This window comes from Danio rerio, chromosome 4, assembly GCF_049306965.1.
Source record: "Danio rerio strain Tuebingen ecotype United States chromosome 4, GRCz12tu, whole genome shotgun sequence".
NCBI lineage: Eukaryota > Metazoa > Chordata > Actinopteri > Cypriniformes > Danionidae > Danio > Danio rerio.
This window is the reverse complement of record NC_133179.1, coordinates 1445001-1457184: the sequence shown is the minus strand read 5'-3', so window position 1 is coordinate 1457184 and position 12184 is coordinate 1445001. Positions and strand designations below refer to the sequence as shown.

The 12184-nt window shown below is 37.5% G+C and overlaps 1 protein-coding gene across 11 annotated transcripts in view; it reads left to right on the top strand.

Moving 5' to 3' along the window:
* The window catches only part of mtpn (myotrophin), a 204430-nt gene that overhangs the window by 177666 nt on the left and 14580 nt on the right, over window positions 1–12184 (top strand). For all 11 annotated transcript variants that reach the window (XM_073945855.1, XM_073945856.1, XM_073945857.1 and 8 more), the window contains one exon: window positions 5797–6008. In XM_073945855.1, coding sequence (XP_073801956.1) covers window positions 5852–6008 — 157 coding nt within the window. In that variant the 5' untranslated portion in view covers window positions 5797–5851. The remainder of the gene's footprint in view (window positions 1–5796; window positions 6009–12184) is intronic.

Genomic DNA, 12184 nt, shown 5'->3' with positions numbered 1-12184 from the left:
TTAATCATACTGAATCAATTTGCATCCTGAATCACCATCTGCTTCACTCTGAATCCATGAACCAGCCTCTTAAATGTGTCTTTCACTTGATTACTGTGAACTAGTCGATCAGTAAAAAAGCTCATTGGTTAAATAATCAGTTAAAAATCTTTTTGACATTTTAATAAGCCATATTGGTGCTTGTCTAACATAGCTAATGTCTAACTGAAGCCCAAATCTTTTTTTGAACCAGTTATTTTCAGTCAAATTAGTCAAATTAGTTAGTACAATGAATTGAACTGAATCAGTTTGCGTCACAGATTTCCAAGTAAGTCAGTGAACATTCTGATAGTACATTTATTTTTCTTTTCAATGAACCACTCACACGTTTATTGTATTTGCAGCAGTTTAGCAGCTGAGATGTTTCATTACTGAGGCTTTCACAATTCTCGATTGCTTGTTTCACATTGTGTTGTGACTGAGTTGTAACATATGCTCTAAATATAGTATATTGAGGATTTGTGGAAATTACCATCCTCTGATATGCTCTAAATGTTGTGTAATTTAAGCTAATTAAACTAAATCTTAGCATTAAAGAGTAAAATGTAGTCTCCATATTTACAGCAGATCATGTTTGCACACCACACTGGCTTTTCCTCTGTGTCTGCATGAATGAACTACTCTTATGAAAATAGAGTATATGACGGAGAGAGAGAGAGAGAGAGCTGGATGTGTTTAAATGACTTGTTCTTGTTTGTGTTTGTGTAATTGCTGTGCTGTTTAGTTAATTTGAGAGGAGTTTGAACACTCATTATACTGGAGCTGCTTCTTTAGCTTAATAGGAATCAACTCATGCAGAAATGTTCATGTTTTAATTATAAGATGTGTGTGTGTGTGTGTGTGTGTGTGTGTGTGTGTGTGTGTGTGTGTGTGTGTGTGTGTGTGTGTGTGTGTGTCATTATACTGCCTTTACACAACATCTGTCTGTCTGTCTGTGTGTCTCTGTTTATCTATCCAGGTTTCTGTCCATTCATCCATCCACCCATCTATACGTCCTTCAATGTTTCTTTCAATGCATTAATCTGTCTGTCCATCCATCCATCCATCCATCCATGTTTATGTCCATTGTTCTATTCATCCATTCATTTATGTTTCTTTCAATGCATCCATCCATCCATCCATCCATCTTTCGAAGCTTCTTTCAATGCATCCATTCATCCATCCATCAATCAATGTTACTGTCCATTGTTCTATCCATCCATTTATGTTTCTTTCAATGCATTTATCCATCCCTGCGTCCATCCGTCTGTTCGGCCATCCATCCATCCATCCATCCATGTTTCTGTCCATTGTTCTATCCATCCTTTGATGTTTCTTTGAATGCATTATCCATCCATCTGTTCATCGGTCCGTCTATCTATTCATCCATCCTTCGATGTTTCTTTCAATGCATCCATCCATGTTTCTGTTCATTGTTCCATCCATCCATCTATCTGTTTCTTTCAATGAATCCATCCATCTGTCTTTACATCCATCCATCCTTCGATGTTTCTTTCAGTGCATTCATCCATCCATCCATCCACGTTTTTGTCCATTGTTCTGTCCATTTATGTTTAATTCAATGCATCCATCCATCCCTCTGTTTGTTCGTCCATTCATCAATCCATCCATCCATAAGATGTTTTTCAATGCATCCATTCATCTGTTCATCCATCCATGTTTCTGTCCATTGTTCTATCCATCCATCCATTTGTTTCTTTCAACGCATCTATCCGTCTGTCTGTTCATCTGTCCATCCATCTGTCCATCCATTCATCCTTCGATGTTTCTTTCATTGCATCTATCCATCCATCCATCCATGTTTCTGTCCGTTGTTCCATCTATCCATCCTTCCATGCATCCATCCATCTGTTTCTTTCAATGCATCCATGTGTATGTTTGTCCATCCATCCATCCCTCAATGTTTTTTTTTCAATGCAACCATTTATCCATCTGTTTGTCTGTCCAATCAGCCATCCATTCATCCATCCATCCATCTGTTTATTTCAATGCATCCATCTGTATGTTTGCCCGTCCATCCATCCATCCATCCATCCCTCCCTCGAATGTTTTTTTCAATGCATCCATTCATTCATCTGTTTGTCTGTCCATTCGTTCATCCATCCATCCATCCTTCGATGTTTCTATCAATGCATTCATCCATCTGTACGTCCATCCATCTATCCGTTTTTCTCTCCATTGTTTTATCTATCCATCCATCCATCCATCCTTCTTTCAATGCATCCATCTGTCTGTCAATCAATCTAAGCATCCATTCATTCATTCATCCTTGTCCATTATTCCATTCATCCATCCACTCCTCCATACAGTTTTCTTACTTAAGATTTCGAGACTAGAGAAGTCACTGAGAATGATGGAGCAGCAATGGTTTGTATGCGTGTGTGTGAATGTTTAAGAGTGCAGCTAAACCCCGCACACAGCAGGACGCGTCTGATTGTTTGTCTGCTGAACGTCATGCATCTCCTCTAAAAGCGTGGGGTTCAGAGCCCAGAGGACCCGCACGATAACAGCCATTACACCTCCAGACATCTGGCCTGAAGGAGTGATTGCGCCGCCAGCGTCTAATCATAACAGCGCTTTATTTATCTGAGTGATTGCATCAGAAGCAGTAAGGGACCCTGCTGTCTATTAAGCATACATGAATACACACTGTCTAGTGAAGGAGTGAGATGAGGGTCGTCTGAGGTCCAGCCGTGTGTGTTTGCGGTCCCACAGGCAGTCGAGCGATATATATATACACACACACACACACACACTCGACTTCACATAAAACCTGATGGAGAACTACTTACCCAAGGCAAGTGTGTGCTCCAGTGTCTGTACGCATTTAAAGGGACAGTTCACCCATAAACGAAAAGTTTGACATCATTTCCTCGTTCTTCTATTAGTTCAAAACATGTATGACTTTCATTCTTTTGTTGAACACAAAGGAAGATATTCTGAAGAATGTTGGAAAAACAGACGCTGCTTGTGCAAACAACAGTGCAGGCTGCCTTTTGCAACATTCTTCTGAATATCTGGTTTTGTATAGGGCTGGCTGTGTGTTTGCAATAATCTGCCATTAAATGTTAGAAAGGCAAAGTTGTCCATCCATCCATGTCTCTGTCCATTGTTCTATCCATCCGTTTATGTTTTTTTTCAATGCATCCATCCATTTGTCTGTACTTCCGTCCATCCATCCATCCATCCATCCATCCATCCATCCATCCTCTGATTTTTCTTTCAATGCATCCATCCATCCATCCATGTTTCTGTTCATTGTTCTGTCCATCCACCCTTTGTTTCTTTCAATGCATCCATCCATCCGTCTGTTCATTTATCCGTCCATCTATCTATCCATCCTTCGATGTTTCGTTAAATGCATCCATCCATCCATCCATCCTTTGATGTTTCTTTCAATGCATCCATCCATTTGTCTGTTCATTTATCCGTCCATCTATCTATCCGTCCTTCGATTATTCGTTAAATGCATCCATCCATCCATCCATCCATCCATCCATCCATCCTTTGATGTTTCTTTTAATGCATCCATCCATCCATCCATGTTTCTGTCCATTGTTCTATCCATTCATAATTTGTTTCTTTTCATGCATCCATCCATCCATCTGTTCATCGACCTGTCCGTCCATCCATCCATTCATCCTTCGATGTTTCTTTCAATGCATCCATCCATATATCCATGTTTCTATCCATTGTTCTGTCCATCCATCATTTGTTTCTTTCAATGCATCCATCCATCCATCCATCCATCCATCCTTCTGTTCATCCATCCATCCTTCGATGTTTCTTTCAATACCTCCATCCATCCGTCCAAGCATCCATCCATCCATCTATCCATCCATGTTCTGTCCATTGTTCTATCCATCCATCTATTTGTTTTTGTCAACGTATCCATCCATCCGTCTGTTTGTCCATCCGATGTGTCTTTGTTTCTTTTAATGCATTCATCCATCCATCTGTCTGTTCATCCATCCTTTCCATCCATCCATCCATCCATCCATCCATCCATCCATTCATCCTTCAATGTTTGTTTCAATGCATCTATTCATCCACCCATCCTTGTTTATGTCCACTGTTTCATCCATCCATTTATGTTTCTTTTAATGCGTTGACGCATATTCAAGGAAATGTGTTTTCCTCCTCATATTATTTCATAACATATAAATAAATTCATGTTAACCAAATGAGGACATTGCACAGACTGAGTGCAGTTTCACAGTTTAAATGATTATTATTTGTTGACTGTCTATTTGAGTTATTCGGACAGCAGGATTTTCCTGAATGCATCAAATGATGACATTTAGTGTTCTTGTTCTGTGAATATCTGAGAACAATGGCAGTAATTATTCCATTACGCAACATTAATAATTATATAACTCAAAAACCTCGTAGCGGATACTTCTGAGATCATTAAATGTAATTAATATAATGACGGTCTCCTTTACGATGATGATTATGGATGAAAACAGGAGGTCTGTTCATTAGCTGCAATTCTATTGGTCAGTCGGAGAGAATGAAGCACCTCCTATCAGCAAAGACACTCTCATTGTGCCATAATCCCCTCAGTATGAAGTACAGACCTAAACCTTCAGCTTTCAGAAGTAATAAAGGCATTAATAGATTAATAAAATCAGGCCTTATATAATGCAGGTTATTTAACGCAGCTTCACACTAATAAACAGAAAAATATCAGACAAATTTAATACTAGTCCCAAGAGGTTTAGAGGCCTTTAATCTAGTTTTGAACTGAGAGAGTGTGTCTGAGCCTCGGACATTATCAGGAAGGCTATTCCAGAGTTTAGGAGCCATAAATGAGAAGGCTCGACCTCCTTTAGTAGACTTTGCTATTCTGGGGACTATCAGAAGCCCTGAGTTTAGAGATCTTAGGGGGCGGGTTGGACTGTAGCGAGACAGAAGGTTGTCTAGATAAACAGGAGCTAGACTATTTAAGCTTTACAAGTAAGAAGCAATATTTCATAATCAATACGAAACTGAAAAGGCAGCCGGTGTAAGAGGATAACATTGGGGTGATATGATCATATTTTATAGACCTGGTAAGAACTCTGGCTGCTGCATTTTGCACTAACTGAAGTTTTTAATAGAGGATGCTGAGCAGCAATGAGGATGTGTGTGTGTGTGTGTGTGTCTGTGCTCCCGAACACTGCCTCCTGCTGGACACACACACATGCTCTTAGTCATTCACACTTACACACACAGACACACTCACAGAGACACTCTCATATACACACACTCAAACTCACACACACTCTCACTTAAACATACTCTCTCACACACAATATTTTACACACAGATACACTCTCTCTCTATACACACACACACACACACTTAATGTGAACATATTAAAACACTGTATAGCCCACTGCAGCATCTTGATATGCAATTAAAGTAGTGCTGTCTTTAAGTGCGGAGCAGATTGCATGTAAAGCACACATGAAGTATTTTAATTAAGTCGTCTTAAGTTGCTGCACCACTTTCGTCACGTTTGCTCATTTGCATAATTCGTTTAGTGACTGGTGTGTGTGCATAAACAGCGGCGGACATCCATGCTGAAGCCCTCGTGTGTTAAAGTGCATATCACGCTTTCAATTAGCATCTCACGTCCATTACATTTCAGTTGGCGGTTCATTCCGCTGTGGCGACCCCTGATAAACAATGCACTAAGCTGAAGTAAAATTAATGACATACAGTAGAAATGTCTAACTCTTGTCATTTTGTGTGATTTGATGTGACCTGGAGGGCGGCGTTCGCTGACCTGACATCAGAGTCTGAAGACTGACACACATCGCTCGTGATGAAAGCGGCGCGTAATGAAGCTGTCAGACCAAATCCCGAATCTCAGAGCCACAAATCCCCGGCGGACACAGAGCTGGACACGACAGCACTGATGGATGATGGGAGAAAACATGGCCTGACAACAGGAGGTCAGCGGCTCCATCTGATCAGCTGTGGTGAGAGGATTGATTCAATTCACACACAGAAACACACACACACACACACACACACACACACATGCTGTTAGCTGAACTCACGGGACTTTAAAGCTGAAAAGAGTTACTGGATGAAGAACAATGGCTACAATTAATGACGATATCTCAGACGATGCTGGGGAAAGTTACTTTAGAAAGTAGTGCATTACAATATTGAGTTACTCCCCAAAACAGTAACTATTTGAGTTACTCAGTTACTTTTAGGGTCAGTAATGTGCGACTATGCATTCACTTTTCTCACCTGGCTTGATCTCCTTCATAAATTGCAGGGTTTTTTTAATAGAGAAGCTCTGCATTTAACAACACACTCTATAACCTTCATTTACCTTTAAAAAACACATCAAAAATAATAATTTAGGATAATGTTATCTGCAGAGAACTTCCTGACCCTAGAGCTACACACACACACACTCACACACACTCACACACATACACATACTGCTAGCTGAACTCACAAGGTGGTGAAACTGATAATTTCTAATTATAATTTAGTATAGTGTTTTGTTCTGTAAACCTCCTGACTCCAGATACAGATACAGATTAATGAAAGTTTAAAGCAATGTGCTGGCTACTTTTGTACTTTCTATCACAAATTACGTTTGATAGACATTTTTGTCTTACTTAAACTTACCTCTTGCCTTTTTGATGGCAAAAGCTGTAGTTATATTAAAAAGATGGGAACAATCTTCAATTATGACATGTGCTTTCTGTTTAATTCTCATTTGATTAATTGCATATTACATATATTGATCATTTATTTTAATCCTGAATCATTTCAGTTGATTCTGATACATTTTTTATGTAAATTGCAAGAATTGGATTCAGAAAGAGTTTCCGGAAAACATTTAAAAAGTAACAGAAAACATTTAAAAACAACAAAAACATTTAAAAACAACAGAAAACATTTAAAAAGTAACAGAAAACATTTAAAAACAACAAAAACATTTAAAAACAACAGAAAACATTTAAAAAGTAACAGAAAACATTTAAAAACAACAAAAACATTTAAAAACAACAGAAAACATTTAAAAAGTAACAGAAAACATTCAAAAACAACAAAAACATTTAAAAACAACAGAAAACATTTAAAAAGTAACAGAAAACATTCAAAAACAACAAAAACATTTAAAAACAACAGAAAACATTTAAAAAGTAACAGAAAACATTTAAAAACAACAAAAACATTTAAAAACAACAGAAAACATTTAAAAAGTAACAGAAAACATTCAAAAACAACAAAAACATTTAAAATAACAGAAAACATAAAAATATCAGAAAACATTTGAAAAGTATCAGAAAACATTTAAAAACAATAAAAACATTTAAGAACAACAGAAAACATTTAAAAAGTAACAGAAAATATTTCTAAATAACAGAAAACTTTTAAAAATAACAGAAAACATTTAAAAAATAACAGAAAACATTTAAAAATAACAGAAAACATAAAAAAACAGAAAACTTTTCAAAATAACAGAAAACATTTAAAAAGTGACAGTAAACATTTAAAAATAACAGAAAACATAAAAAAAACAGAAAACATTTAAATAGTAACAGAAAACATTTTAAAATAACAAAAAACATTAAAAAACAACAAAAACATTTAAAAAGTGTCAGAAAACATTTAAAAACAACAAAAACATTTGAAAATAACAGGAAACATTGAAAAATAACAGAAAACATTTGAAAACAACAGAAAATATTTCAAAATAACAGAAAACATGTAAAATATCATTCTCTGAACGTTTAAATAATGATGTAATGGGATGTTTCATTAATGTTTGAAGATTTTAAAACATATTGAACATCCTATTTAACATTTTTGGAAACTCACACTCTAAAATCACGTTGGTTGTTTGTTCAAACTACTTATTTTAAATGAGACAACACAATTTTTGAGTGTTTGGGGGACTTCTTAATTGCCTTATGTTCAATCCACTTCAGTTTGTTAATACTACTAAGTGAACTGAATTCATTGATGTTGTTGTGTGGACCCCAGCATTTATTTCAGTGCATATCACTGTGAGAACAATCTGTTAGAAAATCTGTTCTTCTGTTGTATATTGAGTATATTTTAGCACTAAAGGATTTAAAAATAAGAGGATGTAGTCTATTTCTTACTAAACATATTGGATATGAAAAACTATGAAATTCAATAGTGTGTCTTCACTTCTTCCCCTGACTGTACATTTATCATGTACCAGCCTTCCTCAATTTACTAGCAATGTCTAAAACTGTCTGCTGCTTTTTGCACATAATTACAGGAAGACACGCCTGAAGTTCCTGTGAAGTTTGTCCAGCGATCTTCCCTCTGGATCAAGATAACATCAGCTGAAAGGGGATAAAGCTTTCTGATATTGTTCCTGCTTACTTTCAGATTCTACTTGCTTTTCCAGCTGCTCAGTGAGAAGCATGAGTTTATTTATACCGTACTATTGGATATGTAAGGCAAGAATATTGTTTTTCATGCTCTGGTCAGCTTTGAGATGTTTTATAATGTCTTTCAGATTACAGTAGTTGAAGGAAAGCAACAGCACTCTTACATTTCAATATCAATCTTTAATGGGAGTTTAGTGTTAAGAGTTTTATTCTGATAAACTCTCATCTAAAAGCTGATTATGCATGCAAAGAATGACAGATTTATTCCATCTATAGCCTGATTACATACACCAAATTACCCCATTTATATAACAATTTAACTGAAAGGTAATGCTTTAACATAACATGCACATGGAGGATTTCTGATCCATATTCATATTTTTAGATTGCTGAAAAGTGATGTTAAATGTGTCAACAAAATAAGAATTTCAAACTTTTATCTGATGTTCAGATTCCTGTTTCCCGAAATGTATGCAAATGAGGGCCTATTTAATTAGATAATGCTTCATTTGCATATTTCAACTGCACTTAATGTTTCAGAGAACAAGCTCTCCATTCTTAATGCAATCACTGGGGAATGTCTGCTGCTTTAATTTGCACCCTATTCAGCCGTCGAGTTTCACCTTAAAGTAATTTTCTCGCAACATTAACATGAAAGCATCATATATATGCGACGGGGAGCAGTTTTATTCTGATGCATTTCACTTGGATGCTTCTCTAACTTTTCTTTTTTCTCCTCTTTTTTTTTTTCAATGCAACTGCTTGTTTCATAGGGGTGGCACGGTGGCTCAGTGGTTAGCACTGTGGCCTCACTGCAAGAAGGTTGCTGGTTCAAGTCCCAGCTGAGCCAGTTGGCATTTCTGTGTGGAGTTTGCATGTTCTCCCCGTGTTGGTGTGTCATAGTCAGGGGCGGACTGACCATAGCGAGCACCGGGACATTACATTTGCCGGTGGCCTGACGGTCTATCTGGCCTGCCACTGTTTTAGTTTTAGCCTGGCTCATGCCTGGCACATGTTTACAGCACACTACTACATACTTTTAGAGAATTAAAGACTTCAGCTGGAGGAAAGATCACTCATAATGCAATTTAAAAGCAGAAATAAATGGGGGGAAATGCAAATAAAAACATGAATCACAAAATACGGTGAAGGATGAGGCGAGTGTTGGAAAAACAAATGCTGTAGAGGTCAATGCATTCCAGCGCTCTTTAACCTCTTAAGACCCTAGCTGTTTTTTTTTACATGTCTTTTTTATTTGTCTTTGCTATTTAGGCTTATTGTCACCTAATTACAATAAAACCTAAGTATCATCTTTTAATATTTTGTACTTTTAGAGAAAAACGATGCCCATATATGTGGTCTCGTGGTCCGAATTTCCATAAAACAGTTTTTCCTGACTGTTTTTAATGCATTAATAACACAAACATACTTTTTTTTTTTACATTTGACTATCAGAGACTAAAAACTATTTCTTTTGGCCATTTTGGACAGTTAAAAATAGGGTTTAGGACATTTCATATGCTGCAAAACAGTCACAGGATGACACTGTATGTCTGTAATAAGATATAAAACATTTAAATAGCCATGTATGTGGACACTCAAGCCCTGGGAAGATAAAAATGTCTTCTTCTGTGTTCGACAGAGGAAAGAACCTCTTAAAGGCTTGTAAAGGAAGACAGAGGTGTCCTCTTTGGTTGAACTACCCCTTTAAATGATGCATCACAGTATATAATGTTTGCATTATTACAGAAGAGGATGCTCAGCGAGTAAAAGCGCACAACTTTACTAACAATGCCTGTCGTCTCAGTCCAGCAGCTGCGAGTATCAGGTTGTGAACACGTGTGTGTCGTCCTCCCTCGTGTGTTTGCAGTAATTGCCGCTGCATTAGCATGAAGCCTGCGGTGTCCCTCTGAAACTCTGCATATATTAGCGCTGCGTGCTCCTGTATCACGGATAATAAGCGGCGAGCAGCTTCTCTCCTGGGCTTTTCTGCCATACCTGCACATGGACAGAAGCGCTCTCAAGTCTTCCTCAAGTGCTGCTTTATAACCCTCCTGACAAACACGCGCTGCTTTATAGATGTTTTTGTCCTCTAGCTGGATTGGTTTTCTTTTGAGAGTTTATTTCATGCAGTAATAGTGTCATGCGGCGCTGCTGTCCTCCGTATATCAGAACCTGAGAGAGGTTAGCTAAAGGACTTGTGGAGGTTTCTATTAGACGCTGATAAACTGCTCTGATTGTGTTCTTCTGCATCTGCTTTAATCGTTCTGCTGCAGCCTTTTAAACACATTATTCATTATAATTACAGTTGAAGAATCGGGATGAGCTTTGTGACTTAAAAGATGTAGAAGATCCCTGTGGAAATTGTATATGTGTGTCATATATTTATACACTGTATAAAGAGGCACATAAGCATTTTAAAAAGAGTCAGATGTTAATTTGACTAAACTTTTTCTCTTTTAGGTAAGTTAGGATGATCACAGTAGTTTCTGTTCTGCTTAATAGCAGAATAATGAGAGAGATATTGTTTGAGAAATTGTTATAACTTTTCTTTATAGTCAAGTTTACATACAATAAGATTATTCTGCCTCTGAAAAAGCTCAGATGATGGTTTCAAGGAAGTTTCTGATTGGCTTATTGACAACATTTGTGTTAATTGGAGGCACAACTGTAGAATAGTATATAAGGAAAACCTCAAACACACTGCTTCCTTGTGTGACAACATGGGGAAATCGAGATTACAATTTGCTAATCTAGACTGGGAAAAAGACTAATGTTTGGAGACATGTCCTGTGTTCTGATGGAGCTAAGATTGAACTGTTTGGCCATCATGACCAGTGTTACATTTGGAGGACAAAGGAGAAAGCTTACAAGCCTAGAAAACCATCCTAACTGTGAAGTATGGGGGCGGCAGCGTCATGTTGTGGGGCTGTTTTTCTGCAGGAGGGACTGGTCCACTTCACAGCATAGATGGCATCATGAAGACAGAACATTATGGAGAAATACTGAAGCAACATCTCAACACATCAGCCAGGAAATTACAACTTGGCCACAAATGGCTCTTCCAAACAGACCATGACCCTAAACATACTGCCAAATGAGTTCAAATGTGCTTTAAGGACAACAGAGTGAATGTTTTGGAGTGGCCATCACAAAGCCCTGACCTCAATCCTATAGAAAATGTGTGGGCAGAGTTGAAAAAGCTTGTGCGAGCAAGACAAGTTACACCAATTCTGTCAGGAGGAATGGGCCAAAATTCCTGCAAACTATTGTGAGAAGCTTGTGGAAGGAGACCCAAAACATTTGACCAAAGTTATACAGTTTAAAAGCAAATCTAAAAATAACAAGGAAATGTGTGTAAACTTTTGACTGTCTAGAAATTAATTAATTCTCAAAAAAATCAAGGTTAAGGTGCTCCAGGATTGGCCAGGCCAGTCACCAGACATGAACATTATTGAGCATGTCTGTGCTAAGATGGAGGAGGCATTGAAGATAGACTCAAACACAAAGGATCTTGATGAACTCTGGGAGTCCTGCATAAAGGCTTTCTTCTTCATTCCAGATGACTTTATTAATCAGTGATGTGAGTCATGTCAGAGATGTATGGATGCAGTCCTCCAAGCTCATGATGGAGTCAGACACAATATTCATTCTGTCTCCACTGCAGCAGGACTTTATATTCTATACTGGACATTATTTCTGTTCAGTGATGAGACTTTAGTCCCTCACTGTTCTAATGAAATCATTCAAGATTAAGACAT